Here is a 16,866-nt window from a genome sequence, read left to right as displayed (position 1 = left end):
AGAAACATACAGACAGAGCCCTAGCTCCCTTTCATACTGATGTACCCCTTGAGCTGTTGTTCCATGCCGATAGTACCCCCTCACTCATGCATGTTGATGATTACATACAAGTAAAGCTATACAAAATATATGTTTCACTGAACTTGGACTTGGCCTCTTTTTTCCTTGTCACCAGCCCCCCCTAAACCTGAATCTGGAGGGATAGCAACTGGATGTTTTTGAGCCATTTATCAGTAGCATAACAGTGTAACAGTTGACACTTGCCGGGGGGGACTAGTTGTGGTGCACTAGCCTGGGTAAACCCAGCCTCCACGTGACCTCTATCTATGCGCTCTCAGTCATAGATAGAGGTCACATGGAGGCTGGGTTTACCCAGGCTAGTGGTGCACACGTACCATTTTAACAATGGGCTTATGAAATTACTTGGAATATATATATTTTTTCTTTTCATTTTGGAAGTAAATTGTAATCTCCAATCTTTCCAAGTACCCCCTGCAAGCTGCTCAAGTACCCCTGCTTGGGAATCACTGTAAATTAACAAATAATGAATTACAAATTAAATTATGGTATCATTCAACAATGGATAAATGCAATTTCTCATAATACTAATAATATATATTTTTAAATCACTAAGTTCTTAATGTTTTGCAAATGAGTTGGTGGACCACTTGCAATACCTTCGCGGTGCACCAGTGGGCGCCAGCCAACAGGTTGGGAATGGCTGATCTATCGTTCTGGTGTGAGTTGCGGAGTTTGGGAGATATCGGCCGTAGAGATGTCTGCCTTCTCTCAAATACAATGGAACTGGATGGCACTTGGCTTGTGCTGCTCAAAGCGCCCCCCAAAAAATTATCAATAGCAATGTCTCTCGAGAAATCATGACCCGGTTTCTCAAGTTAAAGGGTAACTACACCCCACCTAAATCTGTGGTGAAACCTGACACTCAATGGTGAGAAGCAGGCTACTGAACTGACCTTCTGCTATTGGCTGGTCTCCGTGCCCTGTGATGTCACCCTCTATAGAGTACAACAGGTGGTAACATCACCTGGCACAGAGACCAGCCAATAAGAGAAGGCCAGTTCAGTACCCTATTTTCACCAGTAGGTGTCAGGCTTCATCAAACACACACAACGGCAATAGACCCTTCTCACGGGGGCCATTTTGTGCCGAAAAGGCAGGGCAAACACAGGTGCAAGCAGAACACTAATGAGGGTTTCCAAATTCCAATCATGGAAGTTGGAAACCCTCATTAGTGTTTTGCTTGCACCTGTGTTTAACCTGCCTTTTCGGCACAAAATGGCCCCCGTGAGAAGGGTCTATTGTGTTCATACATACACACCATCCGAGTGATATCTTCAGGTGTTCACTGCATATGTGAAAAGGGCTTTGGTGTTACCTGCAGCAGTAGCTCTCCCTCAGAGAAGCTGACTCCGTCTATGGAGGACACCATGGAGGAGGAGGAGGTGGTGATGGTGGTGGAGGGCCAGCTGCAGTTGTTCCAGCCTTTCTTCGTGGTGGCTGCAGGAGGAAAAGAGAAGAACCTGTTAGACTCAGACAGGTTTAAACCAAGCGGCTAGCTCCAGCTCTGAAAAGTCAAGCCAGTGCCTTAAACCTGCAGTGTTCTAATGGCCAGCAGGGGGTGACCACACTGGCTGCAAAAAGAAGTTTGATTGTATGGAGGTCAATGGGAAAATGACCCTACTTCTCACTTGATTCATGACCTCAGTAAACACTTTCCTAATGAGTTTATGATCTCAATCACTAGTCTCAAGTCTTCTGCAACACAGCATGATGTTCATTTTGTAAATTATGGTCTCATTTAGAGTCAAATAGATGATAAAGCAGACTATGCTTTTGGGTGTGATTGACAGGTCACCTGTCCAGTAGCAGTGCAGCTCGCCGATCATGGACCAATAGCAGGTGGCGCTGCGGCTCTGTGGGAAACCCCTGGTCTCGCGTTAGCAGCTTCTGGCTCCAAAAACGGTCAACATGGCGGTGCTCGTAAACCCCAAATTTTGGCTTCAAACTGGGGCTCCATCTTCCCCCTGGCCTTAGGTGCTAAACTGGCATTAAACGCAATGTTGTCTACCCATGACTCTGGAACAGTGTTGGGCAGTAACGCGTTACTTAGTAACGCGTTACGCGTTACTGTAATTAGTTACTTTTTTAGTACCTAAGTAATATAAGGCGTTACAATTTCCAAAACAGTAATTAGATTACAGTTACTAATCCAATTAACGCATGCGTTACTGCGTTACATCATTGCCTGCCAGAATGCAGTGTTTTCTATGTAAAAGAAGAAAAGAAAACATTTTATCCTCACGGACTCAGGTAGACCTGTCGCGCACACATATACGTCATAGTGTGTGTGCGCGCGACAGCGTCAGAGCGTGCACGCCGGCTTTCAAAACAAACCGAGTCAGAAGAAGGAGACGAGCAAGAGAAATATGCGTTCAAAAGCTGGAACATTATTGTCCTTTGTAAACTATGTGAGCCCCGGGAGTCCACGAACCAATGGGAGGATCATCTTGGTGACTACGGCCATATTTGATACAGTCTATGGTTTAAAGCTCCGCCTCAACAGCCAGGCCATGAAGCTTCTCCTCTGTCTGTCTGTCTGTCTGTCTGTCTGCCTGACTGTCTGTCCGTCTGTCTGCCTGCCTGTCTAGCTGTCTGTCTGTCTGTCTGTCTATCTGTCTGTCTGCCTGACTGTCTGTCCGTCTGTCTGTCCGTCTAGCTGTCTGTCTGTCTGTCTGTCTGTCTGTCTGTCTGTCTATGTATGTCTGTCTATCTGTCTGTCTGTCTGTCTGTCTGTCTGTCTGTCTGTCTGCCTGTCTGTCTGTCTGTCTATCTGTCTGTCTGCCTGACTGTCTGTCCACCTGACTGTCTGTCCGTCTGTCTGTCCGTCTAGCTGTCTGTCTGTCTGTCTATCTGTCTGTCTGTCTGTCTGTCTGCCTGTCTAGCTGTCTGTCTATCTGTCTGTCTAGCTGTCTGTCTATCTGTCTGTCTGTCTATCTGTCTGTCTGTCTGTCTGTCTATCTGTCTGTCTGTCTGTCTGTCTGTCTGCCTGTCTGCTCTGAACACACACACACACACACACACACACACACACACACACACACACACACACACACACAGAGGGAGGCGCTGGCTCAGCCCTGTCCTTGTTAAACTACGGGCCAAACGAGGATAACAGGCAGTGCCACAAAATTACCAGTTGGCCTCGCCGATTTCCCCATGGAGCGAGCACAGCGGGGAGGTGGCCATTTTGGAAGCCAGGGATCATGTGAAGTGGTCGATGAAGGACTGAAACGTTGACCGAGATCTGGAGCAAGCCCTTTCTCTCTCATTTAGAGATATTGAAAGATGAACCTCAAGTTTTAGACTTCTATTTCTCGCCAAATTCCATAGAGAGCATTTGGCAAAACAAACAAATGTCCTACAAATATCCTTGTTTTCCTACAGTGATCATGTATGGGAATGAAGTGCTGGTTGTAAAAACAGCCATGAAGAAAATGGATTTGCCCTTTGATGGAGTCAAAATCCATTTGAAAAGTATAGCCTATAACAGTGATACTCAACTTGCCGCCCGCGGGCTGCATGTGGCCCACGATGGAATTGCATTTTGTTTTGTTTTTACAGTGCACCTGAACGCAACATGCAAGATACCCGCTGAATAAGTGTCTAAATGTTCATGTCATTCTGGCCAATACTCCACTTCTGTTATAGCATTTCAGTCTGGAATATGGAATATCTTTCAATAATCTATGATTTAGCTGCTAAATTGTCAAATACCGCCGTCTGCTTGCTACCCAGGCACTTATGTATGTACTTAACCTAACTAACTTAACCTAACTAACTATCCGGTGTGCACAACATTGTCAGACTAAACTCCGGCTGACACCCCAAAAACCTACAATCCGCTACAAAAAAATGTATATTGTTTGTTTATTAACTGGCCCCTGGCATTCTATCATTTCACGAAAGTGGCCCCCGGGCAAAGCAAGTTGAGTATCCCTGGCCTATAACATCAGGTCCAACAAAGGCCTACAAAGGCCAAAGGGCAGGAAGTGATGCAAGTGTGAGATTAAAAGGCTTTTAATCAAAAAAATAAGGGAGAAAAGGTAGAAGTTTGTCATCTAGTCACCAATCTGGGAACCCAGAGTCTGTGACGGTGGAGAGGCGCTGCACAGGAAGCTGGGGAAAAAGGTAGGGCTGCCCCAGAGTCTATTTTTCAAATAGACAAATAGACAAATAGAGTCTATTTTTCAAATAAAAATAGACTCTGTGGTCCCAGAATATCAGAGATCTTTCAAAATGTGGCGATTTGTTGATTTATCCATCTCTGCTCTGGCAAAAGTACTGCTGACATGAAAGTGAGGTAACATTTGGGGAAAGTTTTTAAGTCATCTATTTTAACATACATCCATCACTGTGGATGGAACCGTCGGCGCTTTTGAACTGTTTGAGAGACGAATTCCATGTACTGTAAGCCTTTATGTACTGGAAGCCTTTATGGTGTTTGGGAATTAAAGCCATCATTTTAGAAGCATAATGCTTCTGACAGGCTTGCACAGCACCGAGCCAGCCAGTCACTTCTAATCTGAAGTGATCCCGAGAGCTCGACAGTCAAATGTTGCTTTCTTTCCCCCACTGAGCGTACCGTACCCCAACCCATGCAGCATGGTCCAAGTCATTCCCTGACGCTGTTCTGTCTTGTTTTGAACAAGGCATTTGACAGCTTTAAATATCAAACATATGCACCAGAAAAGTCCATATGTACCAGCTATTTTTTTCTCATTTGCTCCAGAAGACACAGGGCCCTATGGTCGTACAGGCGCTATCGTTTGCACAGCAGTTTGCTCACCTCTTATGCTATCTTCTTTAAATACAGTTGCTTGTCCTATACTGTTGCACCTCTTCTGACTTGTTTTGCTTGAGAAATCCCTAAAATGCTCATGTCAACACAACAAGAAATGCTAATGTTTTGGTGTTTTTACCATGAGGTCCATGAGGCGAAGGAAACTTTGCAGACAAACGTAGGATCTCCGTTGGTTTGGTTAATGACTGGGCCGAATGGATGAAGCAATTAGATAGTTTGGTTAGTCATGAAACAGCATCATGCAGAGACAAGAAAACGCCAAGGGCCAAGGGAGGCAGACAGATTGGTTAAAGCCATGCAAGCACCAAAGCACTCGGATGATTTGGTAAGCACCCTGCATGACATGGCATACAGACAGAAACATGCCAAGACCCAGCCAAGACAGATGGTTTGGTTAAAGCCATCAAAAGATGAAGGGATAAAAAGTAGCATTGCACAAATCTTTTCACAGCACACTCTTTGAAACAGTTTCCAGTGTGTTTGCATGAGTTTCCAGCAAGCAAGCGGGTGTTAAATCGTGCGTATTTGATAAGCTAATAAAGTTCCATATCAAACTCTGTGCGACTGAATTTCACCAAAGGTGTTTGGATTGCTGTAACAATAGATAGCTTCTTCTAACCTAACTCTCTGTTACCCAAACCAAACCACACCGAGCGGCAAGGGAGACACATAGTCTGGTTAGAGCCATAAAGTATGGTTGGACCAGAAATAAGATACAGCCTGGTACACAGACTGAAATATGTCACGAACATAGACAGAAATAAGACAGTGTTTCCCACAGGATTTTGGCAAATTTGTGGTGGGGGCCCATAGACCCCCTAGGGGGGTGCGGGGGCATGCCCCCCCGGGAGATTTTTTTAAACATTTTAAAGTAAAATGCATGAATTTGGTGTACTTTGAGAAAGCTTAAGAACAAAATTAAAAGGCTAGATCTATGAAGAACATGTCATCATTACTGTGCTGTGGGTTTACAATGACAAACTAAATTTGTCCCTATAGGTCAGGGATACTCAACTTGCTTTGCCACTTTCGTGAAATGATAGAAGGCGAGGGGCCAGTTAATAAACAAACAATATACATTTTTCTGTAGCGGATTGTAGGTTTTTGGGGTGTCAGCCGGAGTTTAGGCTGACAGTGTTGTGCACACCGGATAGTTAGTTAGGTTAAGTTAGTTAGGTTAAGTACATACATAAGTGCCTGGGTAGCGAGCAGATGGCGGTATTTGACAATTTAGCAGCTAAATCATAGATTATTGAAAGATATTCCATATTCCAGACTGAAATGCTATAACAGAAGTATTGGCCAGAATGACATGAACATTTATTGGACACTTATTCAGCAGATATCTTGCATGTTGCGTTCAGATGCACTGTAAAAGAATTTTTTTTTTTTTTTTTTTTTTTGGTCAACATCTTATTGTGGCGGTCAAAATATTATTGTGGCGGCCCGCCACAAATTCCTTTATGTATGGGAAACACTGTAAGATATTTTGGATACAGCCTGCTACACAGACTGAAATATCTCACTAACAAGACAGAAATAAGATATTTTGGATACAGCCTGGTACACAGACTGAAATATGTCACTAATATAGACATAAATAAGATAGTTTGGATACAGCCTGGTACACAGACTGAAATATGTCACTAACATAGACAGAAATAAGATATTTTGGATACAGCCTGCTACACAGACTGAAATATGTCACTAACATAGACAGAAATAAGATATTTTGGATACAGCCTGCTACACAGACTGAAATATGTCACTAACATAGACAGAAATAAGATATTTTGGATACAGCCTGCTACACAGACTGAAATATGTCACTAACATAGACAGAAATAAGATATTTTGGATACAGCCTGCTACACAGACTGAAATATGTCACTAACATAGACATAAATAAGATACCGGTAGTTTGGATACAGCCTGGTACACAGACTGAAATATGTCACGAACATAGACAGAAATAAGATATTTTGGATACAGCCTGGTACACAGACTGAAATATGTCACTAACATAGACAGAAATAAGATAGTTTGGATACAGCCTGGTACACAGACTGAAATATGTCACTAACATAGACAGAAATAAGATAAGTTAGGATACAGCCTGGTACACAGACTGAAATATGTCACGAACATAGACAGAAATAAGATAAGTTAGGATACAGCCTGCTACACAGACTGAAATATGTCACGAACATAGACAGAAATAAGATAGTTTGGATACAGCCTGGTACACAGACTGAAATATGTCACTAACATAGACAGAAATAAGATATTTTGGATACAGCCTGGTACACAGACTGAAATATGTCACTAACATAGACAGAAATAAGATAAGTTAGGATACAGCCTGGTACACAGACTGAAATATGTCACGAACATAGACAGAAATAAGATATTTTGGATACAGCCTGGTACACAGACTGAAATATGTCACTAACATAGACAGAAATAAGATAGTTTGGATACAGCCTGGTACACAGACTGAAATATGTCACTAACATAGACAGAAATAAGATAAGTTAGGATACAGCCTGGTACACAGACTGAAATATGTCACGAACATAGACAGAAATAAGATAAGTTAGGATACAGCCTGGTACACAGACTGAAATATGTCACGAACATAGACAGAAATAAGATAAGTTTGGATACAGCCTGGTACACAGACTGAAATATGTCACGAACATAGACAGAAATAAGATACCGGTAGTTTGGATACAGCCTGGTACACAGACTGAAATATGTCACGAACATAGACAGAAATAAGATATTTTGGATACAGCCTGGTACACAGACTGAAATATGTCACTAACATAGACAGAAATAAGATATTTTGGATACAGCCTGGTACACAGACTGAAATATGTCACTAACATAGACAGAAATAAGATATTTTGGATACAGCCTGCTACACAGACTGAAATATGTCACTAACATAGACAGAAATAAGATATTTTGGATACAGCCTGCTACACAGACTGAAATATGTCACTAACATAGACAGAAATAAGATAAGTTAGGATACAGCCTGGTACACAGACTGAAATATGTCACGAACATAGACAGAAATAAGATAGTTTGGATACAGCCAGATACACAGACTGAAATATGTCACTAATATAGACAGAAATAAGATAGTTTGGATACAGCCAGATACACAGACTGAAATATGTCACTAACATAGACAGAAATAAGATAGTTTGGATACAGCCTGGTACACAGACTGAAATATGTCACGAACATAGACAGAAATAAGATAATTTAGGATACAACCCAGGTTCAAGGTTTTGGCGAGCAATCATCCTGCTAAAGTGTCCATGAGTCTGTTCCACTTCACTCAGTGGCAGATATCAAAGGATAGGCAAGTCACACCAAAAACAGTCAAATAAAATGGTAAATGGTAAATGGCCTGCATTTATATAGCGCTTTCTTCCAAAGCGCTTTACAATCAGTAGGTAGTCTACAGGGTGCCTACACACCATCGGGAGCAAGGAGGGTTAGGTGTCTTGCCCAAGGACACAGCGACAGCAGCTGGGAGGGAGCGGGGATCGAACCGCCAACCCTTGCGTCATTGGCCGACCCGCTCTACCTCCTGAGCTAAAGCCGCCCCGAAGTAACACTGCTTTTCCCAAATTTGCCATCTCCTTAAAGCACACATGGGCAAAATGCGGCCCCAGGGCCGGCCCCGGCCCCTGGACGAACTCAATCCGGCCCCCAACAACGTCCGCAAAGAAAAACAAAACAACCCCCCAAAAACTCAATAAAAGGCAGAATTATGTTATAAATCTCATCTGCTACAGCCATTGGATTTGTATCACTATTATATCGGGAGATTAACGAGAACTGACCAATCACAATGGGTGAGAGGGTTAAAAACAGGTACTGTAAGTCAGTATGGCCCTCAGGAAAAAAATGTTGCCCACCCCTGCCTTAACCCATTGATACCTGATGCAGCATTTGTGTGTGTATCCCTTTGGTCTTAAAGGGATACACACACAAATGAGGGATACACACACAAATGCTGCATCAGGTATCAATGGGTTAAAGCATGTTTACCATTCAGGAGCAGAAGACCAGACTAAGCTAGTGGTGTTTACATGGTGGTAAGTAACTTCTCACTCTGTTGTGAGATGTGTCAACATGTGTTCTTAAATAACAGCCTCATGTTTCAACAGTCTCCTTTCTCGTTTTTCATCCCATACTCCTTTGCTCTCGTTTTTACCCCTCCATGACAAATGTGATTTCATTGCTCCCACGGCGCGCTCTGCTCTGCTCTGCGCTTAACGTGATTTATGGTGGACCACAGTGCCAATCGATTACACGCATTCTCACATTTCATAAATTTAAATAGCAAAAAAGCCTACAGCTGTGTTTAACACTCCAGTCCAACACTAGCCAAGCAGGTCCATAAATGTAAATAGCAAAGCCTACAGCTGTTTAACACCAGTCCAACACTAGCCAAGTAGGTACAGTGCATACACCAGTCTGTTATTCACCTCAAAAGTCTCCTTGCCAGGAATCTCATCTCATCGCTGATTTTCAACTACAAGAATGTCAAGTAAATGCTAATGACCTCATGGAGAAAGTTATTCAAGTGCTCTTGGAGAGAACAATTGTCTCATGAAAGTAAGCACAGAGAAGCTTCCTCACAGTTGGAGATGGACCGAGATGTCATTTGTCACTGCTCCGCAACTTATCTCAAATCAACTCTCAATACTGTCAAACTAAATGAATGTCTTTGTAATGATACAAAGCTGGTTGAAAAATGGCGGAGTGTTCCAACTTCCTTTAATGCAGATGCTTTTGAGGGGATATGGGGAACTTATGTGCTCAGGCGACTAAAGAAGACCCTGTCACACACTGGGTCCTCCACATTTCAGAGATATTGAATTAATTTCCTCAAATTGATATATAGTGTTTTAGAAATGTAGTTATATGTTGGTAATATCTGCACTGGTATTGAAAATTGCCTTAACAGCTAGAAAAATGGAATTCCTCAGCTCAGCCCACCCAAAATAACAAAACCTCAAAAGTAAAATATTGATTACAGATGCAATTATGGAACTGTTGTCCATATCATGATACAAATACACTGTCATGTGGTGAGCACAATACATGTACCAATGCGGAATTTAAATGTGTCCTTATGTCACGAACTACACACATGATTTTTCAAGAGTGTGTCTTGTCTTTGGTTTCACTGATCCCTTTGTGTGGTTTTGGTGTGTGTGTGTGTGTGTGTGTGTGTGTGTGTGGCATGCTCAGATTTAGTGCCTCACACACACACACACACACACACACACACACACACACACACACACACACACACACACACGCATGCACAGACACACACACACACACACACACACACACACACACACACACACACACACACACACACACACACACACACACACACACACACACACACACACAGTACACCAACATGTTCCTATCTTAGTAGTCTATCAGTGGAGGTTATTTATGTAACTTAGGGAGGTTGCACCTCCCCTATTGTTGAGAAGAGGGGGGGATTTTATATATAATATATTTTTAATAAAATATAAATATATGTTTTCTTCATAAAATTCATGGTATGCATGATATTCTTAAAATGCTTCAACAGTGGGCACTGATGGAATAGGCACTGGTGACATGCAGAGTCTACTGTCTGTCTGGGTCTGTGCCCTCAGGGGTATAATGCATTGACATTACCCCCTTGGGCATTTATTTTCCTTTTTAAATTATCTCATGCTAATCTATGATTGGTCGAAAGACAATGAAGCCTCAACCTGCCCTACCAACCAACAACCAAATTGGTTGTTCGTTGGTAGATTGGTAAGATTGACATTGTGTTCATCCAATGATAAATGAGTCTCAAAATCCCAACTTCAACACTTGAATCCTCTCTACTGTAAACTAGGAAGTGATGACTCCACTGACACTAAAATGGACAGATTTATACGACAGTAGCATTATGTTCCCCTTCTTCTTTTTTGTTTTTTATCAAGCAGTAAGTTAGCTCACAAGCCAGGCAGTAGTTGCAACACAAAACACAAGTTTCACTTTCCAAACGGATTTGATGCGGGACGCGCGCGGACATGGAAATCTCAGCAGACACTGTGATGTAACGTCTCAGCTGCCCCTGGTTACAGATGACATGGATGTGCAAGTAAGTCAATTAAGTTCAAGGTATCCGGGTCTTCTAGTAAATTCAGCGTGCAAATGGTTCACCAAGCAGCGCTATTTTTTCGTATTAATATGTTTCATGCTGCATAGCCTGTTATCTTGCTAATAGAAAGGGCGACCTTAAACTCCCACATTTTTAAACTGAATTTGGTCTGTAAATCTGTGGCTGATACCGAGCTCATTTTTCAAGCTAGAGTGATGATCATTATACCATATGAGCATGTCAACTTAGCATGTCGGGAAGGGGGGTAAATAACGCTTCAAAGTTGATGAATTTGGCATAACTTTCCCCTCCATGCAATGGAATGTATCTAAACGAGTATGTTGGTAGTTGGGTTGATGACAGTAGCTGATAGTCACTCCCCCTGTCTTTATGACAGCTAATGTCAGCAGTACAGTAGTGGAGTGGTTTTGATTGATTTATTCATCAAACCCTTTACTGACAAACTAACTGTAAATAGCTTACTTTATTTTGAGGTGCATTGCATTGCTGAGCCAGAGATTATTCCCACCTCATGTTTCTCCTGGGCCTAAAATGCACGAGATCACAGCTGTTCCATCCATCTTATTTTTCCTCAATCTGCATTGATAATGTGCGAAAATTCAACAGTTGTAGCCTAAGCCAGTGGTTTTCAAAGTGGGGTCCTCAGCAAAAAGAGGGGATAATCTATTTTCACTATAATTCCATCCATAAATCACACAATCTAAGCTAGTGTAGAAGTGAGTGACTAAGCTAATAATAACCATAACATCAAATAATTGACAAAAATCTCTAAATAAATGGTTAAAGTATATAGATGTATAATAGATGGTTAAAACTGAATAATGACAATCACAACAGTCTAATCCTAATGCTAAATTAAAATGAGATATTCCTCTAAATCTGTCTTTAAACTGCAAAAGAAAAGAAAAAACTGCCAAAAAAAAATCGCCGGCGAGAGAGTCCTCCCAATTCTTTGAGCTCAGGAGCCGCCACTGCTTAGTATAGAACAGTTAGACAGAAATGCAGAGATAATTTAGGAAGTATTGAAGTAAAGAAGGAACAGTAAGGCAGAAAGAAAGAAAGAAAGAAAGAAAGAAAGAAAGAAAGAAAGAAAGAAAGAAAGAAAGAAAGAAAGAAAGAAAGAAAGAAAGAAAGAAAGAGTAAACCAATGAAGAAAGAAGCAACAATAAAGCAAAGACTCAAAAGGGAGAGAATTAATTATTCTTTGAATTAAAGAATGAGACATCAAAAGAGACAACTAACAGCGGGGGATAAAAATGAAAGAACAAACAAATTGACCAAAGAAAGTAGCCTAAAGTAAAAACGGATTAACCAAAGATGGGAGGGTTAAAAAAAGTGAGAGGACTACCGTAGGTCCCCTGGGGAACTCCTGCCGCAGTTTCTGACTGGAACCTACCCCCCGCTGCCCCCTGGGGCTTTAACAAGGAACAGCTGAGTCCTGCCAGCCACCAGCCAACACCCTCGTAAAACAGGAGAACCCCCCAAAACCATCAACCCCCCACCCACTTTCTCCAAATCCATGACTTTAAAGAGGGATCTCTGAGGGGTTAGGCCCGCCCCCAGCTTTCTTGGTGTACTGTACACTCTCAAGTCAAGTTTATTTATATAGCGTTTCATGTGACAAACGTAGATTCAAAGTGCTTCCAAAGAAAAGAGGCAAAGACCCTATACTTGACAAAAACATATAAAATATTAAAACTATTACATAAATGTATATAAAAACATACAAAATAAGATAAGAAGTAGACATAAGATAAGAATGTATTACGATTAACATAGTTAACATTCTTATGTTAACATAGTAACATAAGAAGGTATTATTATGATTATGATTATTAACAATAATAATAATAATAATAATTATTATTATTATTATTATTAGGGGTTCAAGCCCGAAGGGGCTGGAAACTATTGTAAATAGCAAATACAAAATATTGTATTTGCTGTATTTATTCTTCTTCTTTTTCTTCTTCCATAAAACTGTATACACGTCAGAAACCCTAAGGCCCACATAGTAACCAAACTTTGCACATAGGTTGGAAATGTCACCCACTACTCAGAAACAAAAAAATACACCAATCTACCAATCTTTGGCAATATAACAGCCCATTTCATGTTTTGAAATGATGTAGTCCCACGGAGGAGAGAGAGCAGAGATCCAGGCTAACCCCCAGATCTCCCTTGGGGCCCTGGGCCAAGCCCTACAGAGAACCCTTCCAGCAGAATGTGAATGGACGGTTACTGTTGATGCTGCGTGACAAAGAGTTGTTGTCCACGCCTCCCTACGATATTGAAAATAAGGCTTACAGATCTCACAGTTCTGGCTGAGCTTGACAGAGTTAAACCACCTCAGAACCTCTGGGAATACAAGGCGATTCATGCAGGGAAGGCTATGTTCTTGCTGTATGCACTGAAAAGCTCTCCTCGTCTCACACTCTTCTATCTGTTTGTTTCTAATGTGACACTCGTACAATTGTGTTTTTTGGCTACACTCGGGCAATTGTGACATCACTGTTGGCAAATTGTGCACTGCGCATAGCAAAGAGCAGAGATGATGCCATAGGCACTGATGATGTCACAATGCCATCAGTGATGTCACTCGAGCAGGTTTTTGGTTACACTCGGGCAACTGTGACATGACTGATGATATCATAGACATTGTGACATCATTGTGACATCATCAGTGAATGATGTCATCAGTGATTGAGTGTTGATGTCATAGGCATTGTGACATCATCAGGCTTGAACCCCTGGTATTGCCGCTTGCGGCTATTTTTATTATTAGTAGTAGTAGTATTATTATTTATATATTGTATATTGATTGTCCTGTCAATTTATGCTCCCTTCTGTCAATTTATGCTGCCTTATTGAAAAATGTTGGCTACCCTATGTGTAAAGGAGAGATTTTCATTCAGATATATTGAGGTGAGAGGTCAAGGGACCCCTTTGAAATGGCCATGCCAGTTTTTCCCTTGCCTAAATTTGACCTACATTCTGTGCATTATTTAGCCCCCTTCCCGACAAGCTAGCATGACATGGTTAGTACCAATCAATGCCTTCAGTCTTTTAGTTTCATTATGATAGCAGGTACTTCACTCTGGCTTTACAACTGAGCCTTGCAGGTATTTGATTGAAATCGGGAGATTAACGGGAGAAATGACCAATCGGGAGCACAGCATTACATTACATTACATTACATTACACAGCAGGAGAAAGGCTGAAAATCAGGGAGACTCATGTGACTCCCGTGTTAAATAATACAATAAACAACTGTAAAACAAACAATAAACATCCTGAGTGTTGAAGCTTTCTGGCGCTCAAATGTTTCTCCTTAGACTTTTTACAGCCCTGTAAAAAAGTCAGTGAAGGTCCAGGTCCACGTACTTTACTTTTTTTTTGCATACATTATTAAATATGTGCACTGAATACCCAGGTATGTGAACTAAAAATAAAAAAGTCATTTTTGGGTTCAGCTCATCTTTAAGGGGTGCGCACACACACACACACACACACACACCTGAAAAGGTGATCGCTGAACCGCTTTGAGGCTCCAGGCTGGACGTGTTTATGCGCTATGAAGGGAGATCGATGCTGAGAAGAACGCTCGCTGGTTTTGTGGGGCAATAACTCTGGGTTGTGGAGGAATATATGAGTATGGTAGTACATCATAAGAGAGCCAAGAGCGCCATCTATCACATGGTGGTGAAAAGACGGGTTGACGTACTATCACAGCAATGGCAGGGAATGAGTTCAAATAAATACAACCTCATGTTGTATCACTCACATTTACACACTGACTCAGAAACTTTGGTCCGTCATTAAAGTTTTCGAAACATTTTTTTTTTTTTTTTTTGCGTTTTTCGCATCAGTCAATATAGCCTTTTGTGAGCTGTTTGACCCATCTGTGTTTTCAGATGACGGATACAAAAAAAAATCATAAAAAGGACTGTGTGTGCAAAGACCTAAAGTCCACATTAGAGTCACAGACCCTCTCGGACACAAATCTGACAATATTTGTATTATTAGATATGCTTTTGTTCAGAATTCCATCACTATCTTTTCAGAAACACATTTCGGTGAACCATTTTCATAATATAAGATTCTCTCCGTTCCCGGCCTCTAACCCACGCTGCCCTCATCCCCCCATCTCTCACTCTCTCCATCTCTCCCTCTCTCTCTCTTTCTCTCTCTCTCTCCCCTTCATCCCCAACACCCGCTCAAGCACTTTGGGGTTTCTTAAGACTTTGAAACCCAAGAGCTGAATGGAGTCATTGTTTCCCATCACTTTGGACTGGAGGGGGGGGGGGGGGGGCACGATCGGCATCACTGACTCTCTTTCTCTCTCTCATTCTCTCTCTCTCTGGTTGCAGGTTTGGACATGAGCGTAAAGGACTTTGTGAAGGTCTTGTCTGGTTTGGAGGGAAACATCTCTCTAATTTCAGGTTCAAAACATTTTCTCCATTTAGCAGCTTTAACATCTGTCTGTTTCTACAATACATCTTTGAGTTCTTGTAACGCTCTATGGAAGTGCCATTTATTATTATTATTATTATTATTATTATTATTATTATTATTATTATTATTATTATTTATTATTATTATTATTCAAGTCAAGTCAAGTTTATTTGTACAGCCCTAATTCACAAGCATGTCTCAGAGGACTTCCCAGAGAATATGTCTAGCTAAATCTAGCTGACACAACAATAGCAATTACAGTAGTAATAACGACAACATGATTGCACAATTCTTTGGGGGCCACGGTGGCACAGTGGTAAGCGCTGTCGCCTCACAGCTAGAAGGTCCTGGGTCCGATTCCCACCTGGGAACGCTGAAGGAGTGCGTGTCCGTCCGCATGTCCTCGAGTGCCCACCGCCCGGGTGGGGTCGTCAAAAGGGCCTTTCTGTGTGGAGTTTGCATGTTCTCCCCGTGCCCCCTGGGGGTTTCCTTCATATAGGAACCCCCTTCACCAAAACATGCAATATCCTGGTCGCTGATGTGGTGCCTCCTCTGGTCGTTAGGGGCGCCTGTTCGGAGGGAGGGGAACTGGTTGGAATAGCGTGATCCTCCCACGTGTCTCGGAGGAAGCATGGAGCCAGTTTCGGCTCTCCCCAGATCGGCAGAGGGTGGAGCAGCAACCAGGATAAATAAATGAAAGTGGGGGGCCGGGGGGGAATATATAATGTATATATACAATAATCTCTCACTCTTAATCAATAATTTGAATAAGAGTGAAGACAACTTTTTCATGGAGCTTTTTCCATGCTATTTCTGAGAGAAAGCCCATGGTCTGGGACTTTGGAAACCTCTGGTCTACAGCATCTATAGCCTAGCCTAAGCTATTCTGACCTACCGGCATCCCTTGACCAGTGATGGAGAGCACGATGCCCCCACCCTGGGCCCCGCCCCCACACACATAAGGCGTGAGAGAGAAGGCCGGGCCGGGACACACCGGAGCCCTCCTCCACACCCAGTGGGCACAAGGAAACCTTTCCACCCCATGGAATTATATACCAGGATGGCCTCAGTGACTGGCTGAGGAGGAACCTTGTGAGGGCCGATGTACTGTAGGGGCCAAACTATGGACCCCAGCTGGGGACCCCCCTCCGGGATAGGCCGAATGGATGCCGGGCTAAACATTTTACAGAGTTTCAGATATAGCAATAAAATTTACAAAAGAACAGGAAGTTGAAAATGTAAATAAGGAAGAGTCCAGAAAAAAGGAATAGAAGATTTAGGGCCCTATATCTTCGCAAAAGCGGTAATTTAACGTTTGTGC

General features: G+C 42.2%; 1 protein-coding gene across 1 annotated transcript in view; it reads right to left on the bottom strand.

Moving 5' to 3' along the window:
• ahr2 (aryl hydrocarbon receptor 2) overlaps nt 1-16,866 on the bottom strand; it is a gene marked incomplete at its 3' end in the record, with an annotated part of 96,125 nt that overhangs the window by 20,273 nt on the left and 58,986 nt on the right. The window contains exon 3 of the mRNA XM_083633167.1: nt 1,397-1,518. Coding sequence (XP_083489293.1) covers nt 1,397-1,518 — 122 coding nt within the window. The remainder of the gene's footprint in view (nt 1-1,396; nt 1,519-16,866) is intronic.

The sequence above is a fragment of the Poromitra crassiceps genome (assembly GCF_964638095.1).
Source record: "Poromitra crassiceps genome assembly, chromosome: 3".
NCBI classification, from domain to species: domain Eukaryota; kingdom Metazoa; phylum Chordata; class Actinopteri; order Beryciformes; family Melamphaidae; genus Poromitra; species Poromitra crassiceps.
This window is presented reverse-complemented; position numbering and strand designations above follow the sequence as displayed.